Source organism: Aotus nancymaae, unplaced genomic scaffold (assembly GCF_030222135.1).
Source record: "Aotus nancymaae isolate 86718 unplaced genomic scaffold, 86718_ANA_hifiasm-v0.15.2.pri h1tg000008l, whole genome shotgun sequence".
NCBI classification, from domain to species: Eukaryota; Metazoa; Chordata; class Mammalia; order Primates; family Aotidae; genus Aotus; species Aotus nancymaae.
The window spans coordinates 57587348-57610895 of NW_026988419.1; the positions used below are offsets into that span (position 1 = coordinate 57587348).

Consider the following 23548-nt stretch of genomic DNA (forward strand, 5'->3'; position numbering starts at 1 on the left):
GATGAAAGATCATGCCATTTAAGTCAACTAAAGGGCCGCAGAACATGCAAAATAGATTATAAAGCAAACGAGGTTGTAGATGTCACCATATATGAGACATTTAAAAGACATGACATAGGTACTGTTATCTCCATTTTATACTCGAAAGAAAGGCTCAGAGAAGTAAATAATTTATCTGCTGTCACACAGCTAATTAGTGGCAGAGCTGGGATTTCAATTTTTTAAGTATATTTTTTAACCTAATTAAAAATTATATGTATCAAAGTAATACGTGAACATAGTTAACAAATCAAATAGCACTAAAGAGATATAATAAAATACAGCAGTGTTTTCTGTCTTGCTGCCTTTTGTCCTTGGCCTCTATTTCCTGATGCTTTCATTTGATTTTTTAATTTTGTTTATCATATTCTTAATTTTTAAAAGTGCCTTCTTTTTCATGGTTGCTCCTATTATTATTTTTAAAAAGCACCCTGTTCTTGTTTCATGGATGCAATATATTACCTCTCTGAGAATACTAACAGCATTTTTTAGTTTTTTGTTTTCTTCCTCTCCCTGTTTTCTCTGAATTTCATTTTTTTTTCCTGTCTGTTTTGGCCCCTGACTTTCATATTGGATGCTTATAAAATGTTCTGTGATTCTGTTTTCCACGTGTAATAGTAACGCATTAAAAAGCTAAATGGAGATCAAAAGAGACAAAGAAGGACATTACATAATGGTAAAAGGATCAATGCAGCAAGAAGAGCTAACGATCCTAAATATATATGCACCTAATACAGGAGCACCCAGATACATAAGGCAAGTTCTTAAAGACTTACAAAGAGACTTACACTCCCACACAATAATAGTGGGAGACTTCAACACACCATTGTCAATATTAGACAGATCAACGAGACAGAAAATTAACAAGGATATCCAGGACTTGAACTCAGACCTGGACCAAGCAAACCTAATAGACATTTACAGAACTCTCCACCCCAAATCCACAGAATATACATTCTTCTCAGCACCACATCACACCTACTCTAAAATTGACCACATAATTGGAAGTAAATCACTCCTCAGCAAATGCAAAAGAACGGAAACCATAACAAACAGTCTCTCAGACCACAGTGCAATCAAGTTAGAACTCAGAATTCAGAAACCAACCCAGAACCGCACAGCCTCATGGAAAATGAACAACTTTCTCCTGAATGTTGACTGGATAAACAATGAAATGAAGGCAGAAATAAAGACGTTCTTCGAAACCAACGAGAATGAAGACACCACATACCAGAATCTCTGGGACACATTTAAAGCAGTCTCTAGAGGAAAATATATAGCAATAAGTGCCCACATGAGAAGAAGGGAGAGATCTAAAATTGACACCCTATCGTCAAAATTGAAAGAGCTAGAGGAGCAAGATCAAAAAAACTCAAAACCTAGCAGAAGACAAGAAATAACTAAGATCAAAGCAGAATTGAAGGAGATAGAGACACGAAAAACCCTTCAAAAAATCAATAAATCCAGGAGCTGGTTTTTTGAAAAGATCAACAAAATAGACAGACCACTAGCCAGATTAATAAAAAAGAAAAGAGAGAATAATCAAATAGATGCAATAAAAAATGACAAAGGGGATATCACCACAGATTCCACAGAAATTCAAACCATCATCAGAGATTATTACAAACAACTCTATGCACATAAATTAGAAAACCTGGAGGAAATGGATAAATTCCTGGACAGCTGCCTCCTCCCAAGCCTAAACCAGGAAGAAGCCGAAACCCTGAATAGACCAATAACAAGGTCTGAAGTCGAGGCAGCAATTAAGAGCCTACCACCCAAAAAAAGCCCAGGTCCAGATGGGTTCACAGCCGAATTCTACCAGACATACAAAGAGGAACTGATACCATTCATACTGAAACTATTCCAAATAATCCAAAAAGAGGGAATCCTTCCCAAATCATTTTATGAGACCAACATCATCCTAATACCAAAACCTGGCAGAGACTCAACAAGAAAAGAAAACTACAGGCCAATATCCATGATGAACATAGATGCAAAAATCTTCAATAAAATACTGGCAAGCCGATTACAACAGCACATCAAAAAGCTTATCCACCATGATCAAGTAGGATTCATCCCGGGGATGCAAGGCTGGTTCAATATACGCAAGTCTATAAATGTAATTCACCACATAAACAGAACCAAAGACAAAAACCACATGATTATCTCAATCGATGCAGAGAAGGCCTTCGACAAAATTCAACAGCCCTTTATGCTAAAAACCCTCAATAAACTAGGTATCGATGGAACGTATCTCAAAATAATAAAAGCTATTTACGACAAACCGACAGCCAATATCATACTGAACGGGCAAAAACTGGAAGCATTCCCTTTGAAATCTGGCACTAGACAAGGATGCCCTCTCTCACCACTCCTATTCAATACAGTACTGGAAGTTCTAGCCAGAGCAATCAGGCAAGAAAAAGAAATAAAGGGTATTCAATTAGGAAAGGAGGAAGTCAAATTGTCTCTATTTGCAGACGACATGATTGTATATCTAGAAGACCCCCTCATCTCAGCCCAAAAGCTCCTGAAACTGATAAGCAACTTCAGCAAAGTCTCAGGATACAAAATCAACGTGCAAAAATCACAGGCATTCCTATACACCAATAACAGACTTAAAGAGAGCCAAATCAAGAACGAACTGCCATTCACAATTGCTACAAAGAGAATAAAATACCTAGGAATACAACTAACAAGGAATGTAAAGGACCTCTTCAAGGAGAACTACAAATCACTGCTCAACGAAATAAGAGAGGACACAAACAGATGGAGAAACATTCCATGTTCATGGTTAGGAAGAATTAATATCGTGAAAATGGCCATACTGCCCAAAGTAATATACAGATTCAATGCTATCCCCATCAAGCTACCAATGACCTTCTTCACAGAACTGGAAAAAACCACCTTAAACTTCATATGGAACCAAAAGAGAGCCCGCATAGCCAAGTCAATTCTAAGCAAAAAGAACAAAGCAGGAGGCATCACACTACCAGACATCAAACTCTACTACAAGGCTACAGTAATCAAAACAGCATGGTACTGGTACCAAAACAGAGATATAGACCAATGGAACAGAACAGAGGCGTCGGAGGCAACACAACATATCTACAACCACCCGATCTTTGACAAACCTGATAAAAACAAGCAATGGGGAAAGGATTCCCTGTTCAATAAGTGGTGTTGGGAAAACTGGCTAGCCATATGCAGAAAGCAGAAACTCGACCCCTTCCTGACACCTTACACTAAAATTGACTCCAGATGGATTAAAGACTTAAACATAAGACCTAACACCATAAAATCACTAGAAGGAAACCTAGGCAAAACCATTCAGGACATAGGCGTAGGCAAGGACTTCATGACCAAAACACCAAAAGCATTGGCAACAAAAGCCAAAATAGACAAATGGGACCTAATCAAACTCCACAGCTTCTGCACAGCAAAAGAAACAGTCAATAGAGTGAATCGGCAACCAACAGAATGGGAAAAAATTTTTGCAGCCTACCCATCTGACAAAGGGCTGATATCCAGAATTTACAACGAGCTAAAAAAGATTTACAAGAAAAAAACAAACAAGCCCATTCAAAAGTGGGCGAAGGATATGAACAGATACTTTACAAAAGAAGACATACATGAGGCCAACAAGCATATGAAAAAATGCTCATCATCACTGGCCATTAGAGAAATGCAAATCAAAACTACATTGAGATACCATCTCACACCAGTTAGAATGGCAATCATTAAAAAATCTGGAGACAACAGATGCTGGAGAGGATGTGGAGAAATAGGAACACTTTTACACTGTTGGTGGGAGTGTAAATTAGTTCAACCATTGTGGAAAACAGTGTGGCGATTCCTCAAGGACCTAGAAATAGAAATTCCATTTGACCCAGCAATCCCATTACTGGGCATATATCCAAAGGATTATAAATCGTTCTACTATAAGGACACATGCACACGAATGTTCATAGCAGCACAGTTTACAATAGCAAAGACCTGGAACCAACCCAAATGCCCATCGATGATAGACTGGACAGGAAAAATGTGGCACATATACACCATGGAATATTATGCAGCCATTAAAAACGAGGAGTTCGCGTCCTTTGTAGGGACATGGATGAACCTGGAAACCATCATTCTCAGCAAACTGACACAAGAACACAAAATCAAACACCACATGTTCTCACTCATAGGCGGGTGTTGAACAAGGAGAACATATGGACACAGGGAGGGGAGCACTATACATGGGGGTCTGTTGTGGGGGAGTGGGGGGGGACAGCGGGGGGGTGGGGAATTGGGGAGGGATAGCATGGGGAGAAATGCCAGATATGGGTGAAGGGGAGGAAGGCAGCAAATCACACTGCCACGTATGCACCTATGCAACAACCTTGCATGTTTTTCACATGTACCCCAAAACCTAAAATGCAATAAATAAATAAATAAAAAAAAAAAAAAAAAAAAAAAAAAGCTAAATGGGAGTTGTGTGTGTGGGAGGGGTACACTTGCTAGATAAAATAATTTGAGTTTCAGATAAAAATTATTTTCAAAATTTTTATTGATACATAATATTTATCCATATTTATTGGGCACATATGACATTTTATTACATGCACAGAATGTGCCATGATCAAGTCAGTGTATTTAGGATATCTGCCACCTTGAATATTTATCATTTCTATTTGTTAGAAACATTTCAAGTCCTCTCTTACAGCTATTCTGAAATATACAAAAAATAATTTTTAGTATAAATATGTCCCAAATGTTTCATGAGACATCTAATTATCTTTCTATTCTAAAAAACTATTCATTGTTTATCTGAAATTTAAATGTAACTGGACTTTCTGTACTTCTGCTTGCTAAATCTGACAACCCTGGGTGTGTGGCTTATAGACCCCTAGCTTCTAAGTGCTTGGCCATGGTCTATAGGTTTTCAATCCAGAGACTAGTTCCATTTAACTTAATCCTGTCTTCTGAGCACTGTATCTCATTCCCACCCTGTACCTTTCCTCAGTTCAGAGATCCTCATTTTATTTCTCCAGAGAATAAATTTCTGGCCTTCTTCAGGTAGAATAAAGGGAGTGACCTGGCTATGTTGGTAGAGGACTTCCTGGGTGCTGAGCATTTTATAGACTGACTTTCTAGCAATCTCTTTGAGCTTTGAGTGTCTTAAGCTTTGGACATCCCTTACAATTGAACCTAATTCTAACTGATGCAATGCCACAGTGCTTTTCAAAGGGAGTCATTTCAAAGCGAGTGACACAAGACTTCCTAGAAAAAGTGGTAGAAGAGACAGATCTTAAAGGATGGTCAGTTCAGGAAGTCAGCGAGTGGAGGAACAGGATTCCATGTGGGAATGGTGATACAGTGAGGGCACAAGGAGCATTACACAGGGTGTTCCAAAGGGTAATGCATAGACTAGTCTGGTTGACATAGACCAGTCCTGTAGGGGAGAAGTGGAAGGTTAGAATGAAAAAAGGTTGGGGCAGATTATAGAGGACCTTGAAAGTCAAACCAAGTTTACAGCTTCCTTTGAAAGCAATGAGGACACTGAAGGTTTTTTGAGATAGAAGTTGGAGATACAGGTCTACAGTGTGAGGGAGGGTTAGAGTGAAGAATTTCAGAGTCTTCTACACAAAGGTCATAACATAAATAGAAGTAACATAGAAATGAGACTAGAGGAGTGATCTGAGTAGAGAAAGAAGAACATGGTTCAAGAGCTTAAACACAGGAGCAAGGAGAAAAGAAACCTGCCAAGGATCTAGAAAGGAAGAGAGAAAGGCAGCTGGAGATTGGGGAAGCAAGGAGAGTAGAAATCGATAATAACTCATTAAACCTTCAGATATCTCAAAGAAGATGGAAACTATCAGAAGTGAGTACAGATGTGATTCCATCACATTTGAGGAAAGAAATGTATGTCTCAGGTGACCTCTGAGAGTACAATCTTGATAGAGTGTGGAGACAGACTCTGCTCTTGATGGTGTAAATGGGTGTTAGGAAAATAGAGATACTAAATGTGCTCTATTTATTTAAAAAGGTAGACAGTAAAAGAAAGGTAAATAAAAAAGCAATTAAAGATTTCTATGGGATCAAATGAAATAATTTTTTAAGGGAGTAACATAGCTTGGTCTCTAAGATAGGAAAAAATTGTGCAAATCAGTGAGAGAAGAAATTTCCAGGCTGCTGAACGAGGTGGCACCTGATAAAGCAGGTCTCATTGGAAATGGGAAGGTACAATTTCCAGCTCAGAGAAAGGCCTGAACTTTGGCGAAATGCAGGGAAAGAAAGAGAAAGAAAAGAAACAAGGAATGAACTGTTGGATTGCTAGTTAATTTCCAATCAGTGAATATTTTTCATCTTTATTATTAGTGCCATTATACAGCTGACCAGAAGTTAATAGTCTCAAATAGCAATATTAGTCAGTATCTAAAATTAAAATGGTCATCACTTAGTTTCAGAGTTGTGTGTCAAACAAGGCTTATAAACAAGGCTCATAAAACAGAAGACAAATAGAAATCTTGTGACTGTAGCCTTGATTCTCTTGGCTTATACATATCACCTTAATGAACATCACTTATAGGAGAGAGAAACAATAAGAAAAAAAGTTTAGCTCATTTACACATTGATATCCATGCTAGAATAGCAGGAAACCGCCAGTGTAGACCTGGAGATTAATTACAGCATGGAACTTTAGATATCCATTTGTCAAATAGATCAAATGCCAATACCTACTCAAAGTATAGCGTGAGGTCTGTTGCCAATATTGACTGCTTCAAAAGCTGCATAAGGTCACCATATTCCTTGGAGGACAGGTTAGCAAAGATATTGTGACCCTGTAATGAGAAAGCCAAAAGTCACAAGGGACAATATTAAATCTGTGGTTGTTGATTACATGTTTTTCCTTTATTTAAAAAAAGTCTTGGAACATTAAAAAAAATCACTTTTTAAAAAGAGTAGTGAAATTTTGCATAAATATAAACAGATTCCCTGGAAGCATAGCAAAGTCAGAATGCAAGTCATTTTTGAGAAAGTCTACCAACTTTGTTATGTGCTTAGTCTCAAAGGGAAATTTGAAATTGTTGGAATTTATCTTACTGTGAATATGTTGTGCCCACAATTCCATCTGACTACCTGTTTCCTATGGAATTACTTAGAGGAGAAGTTTGTAAAACATTTGAGAACATTTCTCCCCCTAAAATAAATACTATTTTTACTTCCAGTAAAGGTTTAAGCTGGCATTTTGGAAACAGTTGCCATAGCAACAAATGACTTTAAGAAGAATAAAAAGCCATTAGACCTGTGTTTCTCAACTAGGGGAGATGTCAACAATGGGGAACGTCAGCAAGGTCTAGTGACATTTTGATTGTCACAACCAACAGGAGTGCTACTGGCATCTAGCAGTAGAGGCCAGGGATGCTGCTACACATCCTGTGATGCACACAACAAAGACTTACCTGGCCCAATATGTCACTGCTGCTGAAGCAGAGGAACCCTACCTCCCACCATTAAGGTGCATCTTGATGAAGTGTTTGGCAGGCTACTTTAGTATGGTGAATATGAATAATTATTGAATAGCTAGGATGTATAAGGCATGGTTCTTGGCACAATGGGTTTCTAAAATGACCATTACCTAAGTAAAGTTGGGATGACATCTTTATCTCCGTACCTTTGAAAGGTACCCTTGTTTTCATCAAAATTTATGTGACCCACACTAGGCTAAAATATTTGTTTTTAGTAAAGTGAAAAATCCTTCTGTAAAGTGACCAACAATTCACTTAGTTTGTTTTGAAAGTTAGGACTTTTCATTTTTCAGGTTTTCTTAGTGTGAAATATGAACTCATCATTATATGGCCTGGGAACTGGACCAGTTTTAAATCTTATGTTGAGAGCCGGAAGATGGTGGAGGAGTACTGCCTGAGAATGAACCATTATCCAATGAGAGGTAAATTAATTATTTCAGTGAATTAGAATATCAACTAGTAAATTATCTCTTACCAGGCACCAGATGATAATCTGTTCTTCCAAGTTAATTTATTTCATTGAGTGAACCCACCACTCCTTAAAGACTAGGTATATTGGTTCCACCTGGGACCAGGTCCAATCTTAATAATAATTTTCAAATGAGCTCTTCAGACCCTTAATTCAGCCATTAAGAAGACAAATAACAAAAGGAATGCTGCACCATGATTCTGTCTAGGTTTTTTGCCTGTGCATTACCCAAGGGTCAATCACAGGCAGGTGTTCTGGGACTGGGGAAAAAGTGGTAGGAAGCTATGGAAAAGCAGTCACCTGGGTCCAGCCATGCACCCAGCATCTCCCAAAGAAATGCAGCCTTTAGGAGCAAGTTGCAGTAAAGGTTAACACTGAGATATGAAGAAAGCTGGTCTGAACTTGAGGATGCTGATTATTTTATGAGGGTGTGCATTTTATTACAGTCATGCATCATGTAACAATGGGGTACATCCCAAGAAATACATTGTTAGGTGACTTCCTCATCGTGTGAACATCATAGAGTGCACTTACACAAAACTAGATGATAGAGCTGACTGCATACCTAGGCTATATGGGATAGCCTATTGCTCCTAGGCTACATCATACACCCATACAGCATGTTCCTGTATGGAATGCTGTGGGCACCTATAACACAATGGTATTTGGATATCTAAACCTAATTAAACATAGAAAAGGTACAGTAAATATATGGTATTTTGAAGGATATATAATCTCTAATGACATTTACAGCTAAGAGTGACAGTGCTAGCCAGATCAGCTTTAATTTTTTAAAAAAGTTAATTTGCAATCAGTGTATTGTTTATATGCAGATTAGTCTTCTATAGTGCCTTAAAATTTTGGTCCCTGAAGTAGATTTGAGTCTCCCTGAAATACTGCTTCGACTCTTTGTTTAGGGAAGCAGTGTGTGTGCCATTAATGGAAAGACATGCAGATGTGGAGGAAGAAAGGTCTGGGCAAGCTTCCTTAAGCCATCTAAGCTCTGCACCAGAGCTTACTTGGAAAGTGGAACAATACCACCACTGGCATTTCTGTCTTTCTCATGGGCAGGACCACAGGGGACTGGAGGCAGTGCTGGGACAAAGCATAGTTCCGCCTTTGATAGTCTCTGCTCTTCATAGGGAACTCCAGAGTGAAGGACGGCCAATGTGTTTTGTTTGCATGAACACAAATTCTGAGTGAGTGGGGTTTGTTTCCCTAAGGAAACCTGACGTCCTGTTTATAATGCTTGTTATTACAAAGGTGGTGGTTTGTGGAGCCAGAGGTGTATAGTCATCACCTTTATTAGTACAGAAAAGATAGTCTGAATCGAAGTTCTTCCATAGTTCTCAGCTAAGACATGGCTTTTGGAGGAAAATTCCATAGCTACAGAGGCCAGGATGCTGGCTTCTGCCAGTTACTGAGAGCCTAACTCTTAGTGTTTCATTCCCGACTGAAAATACATCATTCCCAGCAGGTTTTCCCTTGTGCAGCCTGCATTCAGGTTCCAGAGTGCCGACTCTCTTTTATGGGGTCGAAGGCCTCCATGATATTGCAAAAGACATGCTTTCTCAAGATAGGCTGGAGGAAAAAAACCTCCATATTTAATGATGCTATTCCAGCAAAGCAGGGCCTTAATGATGATAATAATAATAATTAATGGCACAGCTAGAGAACTGACAAATAATGGGGAACAGATGATCCCTTCCTGGCCTCAAAAAAAAAAAAAAAAAAAAAAGGTCTGTACGCCTGCAGAAAATTAAACAGATTATTTCCTGGCAATTTAAAACTCAGATGCCGCAGCCAGAGTCAGTTAGTGGTTTCTGTTTTTCTCTGTGGAGAGCTAAAAGTATAAAATTCTAACTACTTCTAACTCCTGCATTGCCACACAAAGCAAAATAAGGCATATGGCATCAGCCCCGAGTCTTAAGTTTAGCTGCAGTTCTCACATCCTAACTGGTCCCACCAGCAATTTTAAGTTCTTTTATGTTTTATAGTTTCTCAGTTGTGCTAATAAAGTGTAACTTTCTCACCCTGTTTTTGCTTCTGCCATCTTTTAAAATGACTTAAGAGTTTCACAAAATGGGAATGTTGGGCCACTCACTGTTTGGATTAAGTCATTCCCTTAGTGCTCTGTATCCTTTGAGGAAGGTTAGGTATGCTCTGGTGACAAGCGGTCTATATCTGTTACCTTATTAAGTGAATCTGAAAAGCCTCATAATCAATAATTAAGCCCAAGTGAATCAGCTCAGAAGACTCTGTAAGGTCCTGCTCAGGTATCTAAAGGAACAGCAAAAGCCACCAAGGCCCAGTAATTTGACTTAGAAATGGTTTTCTGGCTTCTTTGTCTCTATCTGTGGCACCACAAAGAAAGAGAGGGAGGAAACAAAGAGTTGTTCTGGTTTCCGTCAAGTGGAGAAGTGGACCGTCGGGCCTGTACCTCACTTTGAAGGATCATCACAGCATGGTTAAAATGGTGATGCTCCAAGGTAGCAGAGGTTCCATAGAGCTGGGCCAGGGCGGAGCCACTCCTGAAAGAGGACAGAGAAATATAAGCAAGTTCCCAATACATAGAACTTTCTAGGTATTAGGCTAGATGCTGCGGATGATATATGATGAATTCAGCACAGTCTCTGGCCCTGAGAAATTTACAGACTAGTAAGAAAGATGGGATGAGATTATAAGGAAAAATAATGCACATAAAAACAATGCAAATACTAATACACTGTAGAAATGTGCTCCAGGTCCAACCAAAGTGCTATGGATGTTCTGAGGAAAAAAAGACATAATTGTCTTTTTAACTTCTGTGACTTCTGAGTGTTCAGAACAACTGTCTTATACAAAATGAATCTGACCTTCCATAGGAGATGACCTTGTGAATATTCTGCAGAGTGCATTTTATCTACTCTACATGATAGGCTGACAACTTTCCACTACGGCTTCCCAGTCCACAGTCACACCATGATATCTCAGTGTGGAACTCTGAAAGTTCTCTGGATTTGGAGTGAAATCTCAGCTCTTCCTCCAAGTAGTAGCTTCGGATGGTTATTTGGCCTCTTTAAGATTCAGTTTCTTTGTCTCTAAGATTATATTATCTACCTAACCTGTTATTTATGAGAACAATAAAACATTTGAAAATGCCTATTACAGTTTCCAGAATGTAGTAGATTGTAGTCTATATTAATTATTAATCAATAATTAAAACACATATGACTATTTCCATTTTAAATTAATAAAATACTCATTGATACTTAAAGGGATCACTTTAAGTTATCTGTAAATTTCATTTATGTAGAACAACCCATTTCTTAACAACGTGAGTTCTGCAAAGTGTTCATTACTTAGGAGTGTGAGGCAGGAGAATTGCTTGACATCGGGAAGCAGAGGTTGCAGTAAGCCAAGATCATGCCATTGCACTCCAGCCTGGGGGACAGAGAAAGACCAAAAAAAAAAAGAAGTTCAAAAACATTTATTTCCAACTTTGTTTAAGAAATGGGAGTTAGAGCATCTTAAGAATCAAGAGATCCCAGAGAAGTCCACAGGGTAAAAGGCAGCCATGGGACTCAGGCTAAGGATCCATCTAGAGCTTTTTGTTCTTTCTTGCTTATTGCAGGGGGCTTCGACATTGAAAGCGCCATTTGGCCTTAACTTGGAAAGGCTGGAGATTGACTGCACACAATTTGTCCTGCCAGTGAAAGAAGCAAGGACTGCATCTAAATGCAACATGAAGAATTTTGGTCACAAGCTTTCCTCCATCTTCAGTGTGAGGCACCCCAAAACCACCATCAGTTCGGGGGTACAAGGGACCTGCAGTTCTTGGAAAGACTCTCCCAGTTCTTCTCCCTACATGTGGTCGCTCATCCAACAGGATTAGGTTTAGTAGTGATTACTGAATATTATATGAAACAATATAATATAAAATATTATTATAAAATTATTATTCTTAGTAAAGTGCTTAGCAAGGAGGATATTAGATTTTAAACATGTATGTGTTATTTCTTTAAATCTTGCCTTAATTTATATCATTTAATAAGTGAAAATTTGCTAGGCAAATCTTAGTAATCAGTGATAAATTAATATTTAATGTTAGTTACTATTTGTCTTACATAGAGCTCATTTCTGTGAAGATACATGTTTCAAAATGTATACTATATGCCTTTTTCTTAGCTGTTGAAATTCTGTGATGCTTTGTGTGCATATCACATTCTAGTGCCTGGCATGGAGTAAGTGCTTTAAAAAATATTGGTTTCTTGTCTAATAAGTTTACAGTAGTTACTATGTTGAGAGACTACAGTTCAAGTTGGGAGGTTGATAATAAGGGTGTTAGCATATTTTATAATACCAATATTATTATTAATAAAAGCAACCATTAGTAAGTATCTACTATGCACTAGTCTATATATTAACAACTGAATACATTATAGCATTTAGTCCTGACAATGGTCATGATATAAGTATTATTTTCTCATTTACACATGAGGAAAACAGGGCTCAGAGAAGTTAAATAACTTTCCCACGGTCACACAGCTAGCTTTTATCAGTTCTAGATTTGAATCCAAGTTTTTAAGTTTCTTATTACATAATGAAAATGATAATTTTAATTATCACATACATTTGGTATTTGATTCCCCATTTTTACCAAGCTGGTTGTTATCAATGAAAGAAAATTTCAAAATTTAATTCAGAATTCTATTAGTAACACTACTAACCACAGGTTTAGATTCCTGAGATCATTCCCATGAGTCAGCCATGCTCACATGCACCTCACTTACTAGTGTGAATGTTTTGTATCTAGTCAAGATACAAAATGTTATTTCTTCCTTTATTCATATTGGGTTAACAGACTCTCCAAAAGTTATATCAGCTAGATGATCAGAAGTCACTCTGTATCTTCTTTGTTTCAGTGAATAAGATGTTTTCTCCTTTAAGCGAGTGGGGATGGGGACGATGATGACACCTTTTAACAAATACATAATGGCTTCTGATGCACTGCTACTTTCTGTGCATAGGAGGGAGGCCTCTCCCCCATATCCATATGCCTCCGATCCAGTGTGTTCTATCTCACGGAATTTGTGCAAAGGCAGCCACTGTCTATGGTTTGAGCAGTTCCTCATCAGATTCCCTCTTTGTTCCCTTCTGTAATTCCACCTTACATTCTTCCCACCTTCACACAATACTGATTCAATCATAGAAAATAGATAGATTTTGTGACTGAACCAATCTAATGTCATGAAAGTGTGGGGAGACATTGTGGGTCATTCATTCATCCATCATTCATTCAACTAATAAGCATTGATAACTATTATTATGTCAGGCCCCACGCATGTGGAATACAAAGGGAAATAAGACATGTTCTGATCTTCAGGAAGCTCATAGCCCCCTATAATTGTGTCAGGGATTTTTCTCTGATCAACTTTGCACTAAAAGTTCTCACTTTTCTGCAAGCAAGATGCCATCTTAGACCTCAGAAAATGGAGCATGGTACTAACTCAACTTTGAGGGTTTTTTTTTTTAAAGTAAAATTATCTAAGCAAGAATACTTCCATTTCCAAATGGATCCCTTATTTATACTATTAGATTTGGTCCCTGGAAGATTTTCTAGACTGCCAAACTCCTCACTGCCTTTTGTCTCAGGCCAAGGCCCACTAGGAATGCTGCCTATATCTGCTGTTACACAACCGGTGACTTCCTAGGACCACCAAGAACCAAGTCTACAGTTTTAATATAAGTAGCAACATGTGTATATATATATATGTGTGTGTATGTGTGCACAGATAAGCTTTATGAAAAGTATTCTACAGAATACTAGTTCTTCTGAATGGCAAATAGCATTAAAGGAAGAAGTAAAAAGGGTTCCATGGCCAAATAAGTTTGGAAAATGCTGGCTTTAAAAAGTGAATCTGTTTATTTATGGTAATAATTTTCCATAGGCAGCAATATGTGAAAATGCATTGTGATTTTGTGGCGGGGGGTGGGGACATAATATGCAGCATTATTACTATTTATTGATCATAAAACCTTTTTTTTTTTTGAGACAGAGTCTCCCGCTGCTGCCCAGGCCGCAGTGCAATGGTGCAACCTTGGCTCACTGCAACCTCTGCCTCCCAGGTTCGAGTGATTCTCCTGCCTCAGCCTCCCAAGTAATTGGGATTACAGGTGTGTGCCACCATGCCCAGCTAATTTTTTGTATCTTTAGTAGAGATGGGGTTTCACCATGTTGGCCAGGCTGATCTTGAACTCCTGACCTTGTGATCTGCCCACCTTTGCCTGCCAAAGTGCTGGGATTACAGGCATGAGCCACTACACCCAGCCGATCATAAAACCATTTATAAAGAGGTCATGTCTCTCACATAATATACTTCTACTTATAAAGGTATGCTTCTACTTTCTCACATAAAATATGAAAAAAAACCCTGAGATCAATCGCATATGGAAAAAATTGACTTTAACAGAACACCTCGTTTTAACTGTCTGTGCTAAGTATATCCATCACAAAAGTGTCTTTGGGGCACACATCCTGTAGTTGTGAAAATACAATTATATATGTAGGGAGTATGGAGAGAGGAAGAGAATCCACATTCCATAAGTACAAATATCTTTATATATGTAAGTATTTATGATGTGTGTTATTGATCAGGTCATCCTAAAATACTAAAGTTTTTCATTTGGATAGGCAGCTCAATGAGGAGAAACTTGTTAAAAAGAAAAGTCAAAGTGAAAATTTCCCTTCAGGCATTCAGCACTTTGCACAGGCACCAAAAATGTGTGCAAATGTAAATGTACCTTCATAACTTCCCTAGATATGCATATTCTTTGAAAAAGAGACTGAATGGCAGTGTGCAGCCATGACTTAAAGGAAACTTTAAGAAGGAAAACTATGAAAGGTAATTAGGAAATTGAGAATTGTTGGGAGGTGGTGAGGAATGGGATTAGGCTGTCATGGCAGATTAATGTGCCCAGTATTTCACTTCTGGGACCTGGCTGAAAGCGACAAGATGGGTTTTCATTCCCAAGAAATGAGTATAAGAGATTATGCTAGAAATGAATAGAAGAAGTCTCCTAGGAGAATATACTACAAAGCTGCTTGGTACTGATATTTAATCATCAGGGGCAGCTGTAATAGAGAGAAGGATGAGTGGGGAACGCTGTCCCTGGAGAAAACAGGGGAGAGGAGTGAACAGAGCAATTTCAAAGCACTGTGGTACTGCTGCCCTCTCTACTTATTGATCATTCATTGCACGCACTCCAATACTTAAAAATTAAGAACAAAATATGAAAATGCAAAGGTTCACTTATCAGAAAGGCTAAGAGAATAAATCAAATCATGCTCTAATGAAAGTCACACTTTTTATTGTAGAGGCATTTTGCATTTTATATAGTAATTTGTCCCTTGCTAAATGTCTCCTGTTTTTTTATAGCCTTATATATGGAAAAAAAAGGTAGCATATACTTTGCCACATAATAATTGGTGCATTTAAATCCCATTTTCAAATCACTTGAAAGACTAGAATTAGACTGGGAGCATTTTAAGAGAAGGGATGTTTGCTATTTCTCTTTAGTTCTCCCACAATCCCTAGCACAGCATCTTGAATATAGAAAGTACTCACTGGAAAATAAAAAGCAAGAAAAGAAGATAGGTTTCTTGCAAGGGATTCTCTAAACAATGGCACACTCACTGAATAAATCTCATTCTAATCAGTAAAAAGGTAGTTTCTTGACCATGATGCTAAAAAGCCTCCTTCAGCATTCATTGTCAAGGGAAATTTCGATGGAGGTTGGGTAATGGTGGCATTAAGTGTCCTAAGTCCAAAAGAGACTCCATAAGGTAGGTGCAGTGCTCCCAACATCCCATGAACTGGTAAACTGTGTGCAAAGTTAATTTTCTTGAGAAAATGCATCAGACTATCTTGGAATAGGCAGATCTGATCGTGTGATGTGAGGATGCAAAAAATTCTCTGAAATCTAGTACCAATGACTCAATACCTGCCTCCTATGTGTAAATGCTATTCAGTCTTATATAAGCAACCTGAGATTTGGGGCCCTTAGTTTTTGTTTTTTGTGAAATTGAGGTACTGAAAAATATGACTAGTAAGCTTTAGTTTGGTTTTATAATTTTTATGACAATGTCTTTGAATTGTTGGATGTCAAAATATATTTTTGTTCAAGAGCTCATATATCTGACAAGGCAGCCAATAAACTGGAAGTTCAACAACTCAAAATAGATGTCACAAAGTCATGGACCAGAGTGTGATGCAGTGATTAAAGAATGGCTTCTGAAAACAGACATCTCTGGTTCAGGCTCCACTCTACCACATGAATGGATTTGGGTAAGTTTACTTACCTTACTTACAGGAGGCTCAGTTCCTCCTGTAAAATGGAGACAAACATATCAACTCCACAGAGTTGATGGTGGTAAAGGCTTAAGACACAGTAAACAATAAATAAACTGCAGTTCTTCTCATTGTCTCAGGAAGTGTGAGTTGCAAAGAACAGAAATGGAGTACAACTAGCTTCACTAAAAGGTAGGCTGATTGAATGATACCAGGAACTCTGGAGAAGCCCAGTCATCACAATCATGGCTGGGTGTCCTAGAAATAGGAACAGGGATGGAGGGAGCCAGGGATCAAGTCTGACTTTTCTCTGTCTTTCTCTCAGGTTACACAGTCTCTCCAGTCTGCTTCTCTCTGAATATCAGCTCCACTCTTCTCTTCTCTTTGTAGACTGGTTTTCTTGTTTCTTTATCCATTTTGTACACGATCATCATAGCTTTCCCCAAATGGCAGCCTCAGCTTCCAAATCTACATGAGCCTGCAGCTTGGATCCCTGCAACTAACTGACTTAATATCATGGTAATCCAACTTCAAATTCCTGTAAGATAAAAATCTGATTGGTCCAGCTTTGATTAGGTAAGCACTCTTGGTCCCAATAGCTGAGGGATCAACTAGCAAGAAGAGCAGCCTCTGTCAATGCCATCCACCAGTTCTCTCTCTGGGGAGGGGCCGTTGGTATCTGAGTATAAGTATTGTGCACTTTACTCTTGAAAGGACCCACAAGGCTCTCACTCTTGTTTTACAACACAATTCTAACACATTTATCCCATCTTTCTGCATAAGTGGTAGAGTGGTAGGGGGCTGGAGAGAGCGTGCTAGAGGGAGATACACTGATGATGATACCATTGGCCTGGGAGAGAGAGGAATCCAAAAAAAATAATGCAGTGTAGACACAAGAACTCCACACAAGGAGCAATGAGATCCTACAATGAAAGCATACACAATGTGCACTTCAATGGGCTCCAGCTCTTTAATGTGGCATCAAGACAATGTATAAAGCAATGTTTCATTGTGGCACTATTCACAATTGGATAAGGAAAATGTCACATATATACACCATGGAATACTATGCAGCCACAAAAAAGAATGAGGTAGTGTCTTTTGCAATAACATGGATGGAACTGGAGGCCATTATCCTCAGCAAACTAATGCAGGTACAGAAAACCAAATACCACATGTTGTCACTTACAAGTGGGAGCTAAATGATGAGAACTTATGAACACAAAGAAGGAGACAATAGACACTGGGGTCTGTTTGAGGCAGGAGAGTGGAAGGAGGGAGAGAAGCAGAAAAGATAACTATCAGGTTCTGGGCTTAATATCTGCATGATTAAATAATATGTATTTAACAAACCCCCATGACATGTGTTTGCCTATGTAACAAACCTTCACATGTACCCCCAAACCTAACATAAAAGTTAAAAACAATGTTTTATAAGAGGATGCATCTGTTGAAGAAATGAGGAAACCTCGTTGAAGTGCTATAGTTAAAATATCTCATCCATTCCGGCAGTTAACATTCGTTTGTTCATTCACCAAACATTTATTGTTTATTATGCTTCAGGCACAGTTCACCCACTGCGGCATGTGCCAAAGAAGAAAGGGAGACATATCTGCAAGTCAGCAATTAAAATGGAATGAGATGCACACTTTGGAAAAGGCATAGCCAGGGCAGTATGCGGGCATAGGAAATTGACCATGGGGGACATTAGGGTGGATAGAAACCTGGAGGTGATGCTTTCTGAGGAGTTTTGGGGAAAGAAGGAGAGAAGTGTATGTCAGGCAGGGGGAACAGCACGTTAGGCAGCAGAGACGTGACCGAGCAGGACCCCACCAGTGCTTTATGGAGTCCCCGTGTCTGGAATGTAGATGCATGAAGCTGGAGTGAGTGGGCACTGGGCCAGGAAAATGGGCAGGAGTCTGAATGAAAAGGGCCCGAAAGGAATTGGAACACTATTCTAAAAGCCACAGGAGGCATGAATGGCTTTTAATCAGGGGAGTATCCTGGTCAGTTTTGTGAATTATAAAGCTTATTCTGGCATGCCAAGCAGCTTGGGGAGGAGAGTCATGATGTTCGTTGTAGCAAACCAGGAGTCATGCAAAGAAGCAGTCCTTGCTGTAAGCAAGCAGAGGAGGTGCCAGCTTTGAGGGGTGCTGCAGGGTAGGCTGGGTGACTGGCACATTCCTGGTGGGGCCATTCATCAGGGTAGAGATTACAATAAAGAGGGACACACATGAAGGGAAAGACTGAGGTTGAGGGGACTGTAGGACTTCAAAAAGGAAGTGCCCCTCAAACAGTGGAATAAATGCCTGGAGATAAGCAGAGAATTACGGTTTGAAGAAATGTATTCTGAGCCCATCAGCAGATGGCTGGCGGCACTGCCTGAAGGATCGTGGAGAGCGAGAGAGGAAGTGGGAGGGCATCACTAGTCGAGGTTGGGGTAGGGAGACAGAGGCCTCAAGCCAATGGAGAAGCAAGGCTGTACAGGTGGATGGAAACCCTCTGTGAGACAAAGGAAGAGAGTTTCAGGAAGGAGGGAGCGACAAAGTATATCTCATGGCAAGAAGGATTATGAAAAGACAACAAAAAGTTCCAACAGTTTTGAGAAAAGGGGGCCACGGGTCTCATTCCTGAGGGTGGTTTCTCCGGTGAGGTGGAACTGGAAGCTATGTGGGAGGACAGGGGTTAGGGGAAGGGAAGGAAGTGAACCCAGACAGCTTTCCATGAAGTTTGACTGGGAAGGAAAGAGGGAAATAGAACTGAAGCTGGAGAGTGAGGTGGGGATTAGGGTAGGCCTTTTTCAAGATGCAGAATTGTTTCTATTAATAGGATGCAGAGAGCTGGCAGACAGGGACAGTAGATACAGCGGGGAGAGGAAGATTGATAGCATAAGGTCCCCAAGGAGAAGCAAGGAAGGGCCCACGGCAGGGGTGGAGGGATTAGCCTCGGACGGGGGAAGGACAGTCCTCTTACCCAGACAGGAGGGAAGGAGGGAAGGATGGGGATGGATAGATAAGTTTGTAGGTGGCAGGGGAGGAAATTGAGAGAGTTCTCGATTGATGGCCTCAATTTTCTCCATGAAGCAGGAGGCAAGGTGATCTGCTGAGTGGTACGGGGGAGGCGGGGAAGCAGGAGGTGGTTTTGGAAGACAGAAGTTTGGTATATAAAACTGCTAAGAACAATGGGGAATGGGGCTGGCAAGAGACACAGAAAGACTGGCAGGGAGCTCTAGTGTCCAGCCAAGTGGGAGGAACATATATTTGGTATGTCTCTAACTCACAACTGTGGCATTTTCTCCTAAAGCTTTTACGAGTCTAGGCAGAGTAGCAAGAGACTGAATTGTTAGATTGAACCAGGACTGAGTTTCTGCAGAGTGGATGTCACAGAGACTTGGTCAAGAAATGACAGAATATTGAGAAGAAAGCAATGAAGTAATGAGCTATAGGATACAGATAGATTGGACAGAGGGCACAAAATTGAAATTCATCTGCTAGATCAGGAGTAAATACAAGAGTCCAAGACTTCCAAAGTCACGGTGGGTAGATGTTTGGGGGGGGGGGAAATGGTGAGCTGAAAAGAACCTGAGGACAAAGAGCAGGCGGTGAAAGTGTCAGATAATAGAGGTTGACTTGTTCCGGAGGCTATGAGATCAGTCTTCTGGAGTTAATATTACCTCTTCGTCGAAGCCTTCTCTACCTTCTCCACCCCAAAACTTTTCTCTCTAGCTTCTGAAAGCCTGTGTCTTTTGTTTGCAGGCAGATAGTGAAAGGAACATTAAAGGCAGACCCTCAATATACAATTCAGGAGACCTGGGTTTTGGTTTTATTTCTAGCACCGATAAGTTCTGTGGCCTTGGCCATAGTATGAGCCACCAAGTAACAGCTATCTTCACCAGAAAAACCTGCTTAGGGACATATTATTCTATCTATACACATCCTGTGTGTGGCAAATAGTTGCCCACACATCCCTGCATTTCCTTTGCTTCTTCCACCTTTATATGGGAGTAGGGATGGGAGAAGCAAAAACTATATTCCTCAAATGTGACTTTATTTCACTGCAGTTTATACAACACCCAAAATCAAAAGAATCCTGAAAGGAACTCTAATGGAAAAGGAAAATATATTTTGCTTCATCAAATTTCCTAAGACTGCTTTTATTTTAACAGTCTCAAACCAGAGCTTGAGAGTACTGAGTCCAAGAAGCTTACAACGCCATAAAGGCAAATATTCTGGGAGGAAAAAAGTAGGCCCTTTAAAATCCAAGCTTTGTTATCTGACTAAGGTCAACAGAGACCGACCAAATCAACAAGCATGACATGAAGGGCAAATTTGCAATTAGAAGAAGAATAGGGAATTATAAAGATGGATGGGCCCCATGACATGCACGCCCAAGCCTGCATGGCCTTGGCCTCGGATGCCAGGAAATTAATGCTTTACTCTTTAGCATTAGTCACCTTTGGCTCTGAACAGAAAGGCAAATGCATTAAAATAACAACAGTTAGAACACTTACTTAGCTTGGAAGGCATTGTTGGTTCCCTTGTGGTCGAGGTCATGACACAGGCATCCCACAATCACCGCTAAAATTTCCACCTCGATCAGAATGTCTTGAAACCCAGCAGTCTGGGAAGAAGGGGAAAATGGCAACAGTCACTACTGGGGCACGGAGGATGGATAAGGTTAGGTGCTGAGCAACAATCAGCTCTGTTTTCATACCCACATCATTTAAGGAGATGATTAACTGCCACCGCCTCAGATGACAGTAGGTTGGGTGGTCAGTTGCACAGCCTAAGGTCCCCACAGTGATGAATTAGCTTGCTGTTACAGCGGCCCATTCTGCCACACCGGGACATAGTTCAGACTATTTTGTTCCCTTTTTAGAGAGAAGGCTGGACTATCCAGATACAGTGACAGTTTGGCAAAGCCCTAGGGCAAAATTTGTTTTGTTATTATACATTTTAATGATGAGCATAGGGTTTGGAGGTTGGAGGCTGGAGAATAGGAGGGAGCAGGGAATTTAAAACTGAACATTACATCCACCAGATGCCATCCAAATGACAGCAGGCAGAAGGAAAACACAATCCTTCTTTTTTCTAACATTAAAAGGAGAGATTTCAACATACTCAAATTGTTACACAATGACATCCTAGAGGTTATCTTGTAAATACCTTAATTCATATTAGGTTGGTAGACAGATGAAATTCATACAGATAATAAGGCAGTACATGTTGTGGACATGAGACTTGGCAGAGGATTGTCAACCCAGACTGAGAATCGAGTGGGGTATCCATTATTGGAAATTCTTTCTTATCTTGTGGTAGCTTGCTGGTGAAATGCACAGCTGTGATGTGATTTCTTTTAAAAGCAGGTTGATAAAATTATGTAACCAAGAGCAGCAATGCTTCTTGGGTTCCTGCTGGCCCTTTCATTAGTTTAGAAGAGGAAGTGGACCTCTGGGAAAGTAGGCCTATGCATTTTCTTGATCGAAGGCCTTTATATCTTCCCCTCTTTTCCTTTGTAAGTCTCTCATTTCATTACTTATTAAAATCTTTATCAGAGAGTAGTAGAAGGTGGAGGTTAGGGCACAAATTACTTCATTTTCATGTGTGTTTTTCCCCCAAAATCCAGAATCATTGGCCCACACCTGTAAGACACTTCTCTTAAAGCAATGAAAATTTTGTTTTTAAATTAGTTATGTTTTTGTTGCATTAATAACTGAACAATAGGTTCCTGCGTTGACAATTTTATTTTATTTTATTTTAGGAGATAGAGTCTCCCTCTGTCACCCAGGCTGGAGTGCAATTGCACAATCTTGGCTCACTGCATCCTCCGCCTCCTGGGTTCAAGTGATTCTCCTGCCTCAGCCTCCTGAGTAGCTGGGATTATAGGCACATGCCACCATGCCCAGCTAATATTTGTATTTTTAGTAGACAGGGTTCCACCACATTAGTCAGGTTATTAGCTGGTCTCGAACTCCTGACTTCAGGTGATCCACTCGCATTGGCCTCCCAAAGTGCTGGGATTACAGGGGTTAGCCTCCACACCCAGCGGCAATTTTATTTTAAAAAGTAGACTTGGGTTCACTGTTACATTTAGAAATACATGTAACTTTATTTGCATAGAAAATGAGAATGTTAATAAATTGGGAGTATGAAATAGTTCATGTCAAAGCTTGCGTATGCAGTTGGGCATGGTGACTCAAACCTATGATCCCAGCACTTTGGGAGGCCGAGGTGGGTGGATCACCTGAGGTCAGGAGTTCGAGACCAACATAGCAAAACCCCATCTCTACTGAAAATACCAAAATTAGTCTGACTTGGTGGCACACACCTGTAATCCCAGCTACTCAGGAGGCTGAGGCAAGAGAGTTGCTTGAACAGGGAGGCAGAGGTTGCAGTGAGCCGTGATCACGCTGCTATACTCCAGCCTGAGCAACAGGGCAAGACTCCATCTCAAACAAACAAACAAATAAACAAACAAAAAAGCTTACATATGCCCTTCACTTTAAAATCTGCAGTTGGCTGTTAGTTTTTCTAATTTTATTTTACTTGAAGTATTGCCTGCAGTAATTTAAAAATTCAAATTATACTGAGACTCAGAATTAAAAATCAGTAGTGCCTCATTATTCTCCTTTCTTGATTCCCGAAGGCAACTACTTTCTATTTTCTTTTTTACCTAAGTTGGAAGTTTTCCCACCATATTTCTATATAGCATGCACATATTATTAGCACTTGGTTATTCACCAAGTACTCATATTGTCCTTCCTATGTACCTACCATACATTGTTCTAAGAGCTTTACAGCCGCTTAACTTACGGAGTTCTCATAGCGGTCCTGTTAGGTAGAAACTATTACTGTCCCCAGTTATAGATGAGAAACTGAGTCACAGAGAGGCTAAGTCATATGCCACAGGTCTCCCAGCTAGTGCACGGCAGATGGGGGCAAGCTCCCAGCATTCTTTCGCCAGAGCCTGCCCTTGAACACTGCTGACGTCCAGCAGCAGGTGAGTTTACGATCACCCTCCCCTCACACTCCCAATGTGATCCACAGAACTTTCCTATATTACCATCCTATAAATATCATTCACTGCGGAGCCAATCAGTATACAATGATTGTTTCCTTACAAATGTACATTTTCTTGTTTCCTGGAGTTAGGATTTCCGTGAAACATCTAAGTCTTTTTACACCGTACAC

The 23548-nt window shown here is 39.8% G+C and overlaps 1 protein-coding gene across 1 annotated transcript in view; it reads right to left on the minus strand.

Annotated features, from left to right (window-relative positions):
* The window catches only part of PDE11A (phosphodiesterase 11A), a 270311-nt gene that overhangs the window by 63183 nt on the left and 183580 nt on the right, over positions 1-23548 (minus strand). Inside the window, 3 exon segments of the mRNA XM_064373343.1 lie at positions 6772-6872; positions 10469-10559; positions 20869-20978. Coding sequence (XP_064229413.1) covers positions 6772-6872; positions 10469-10559; positions 20869-20978 — 302 coding nt within the window.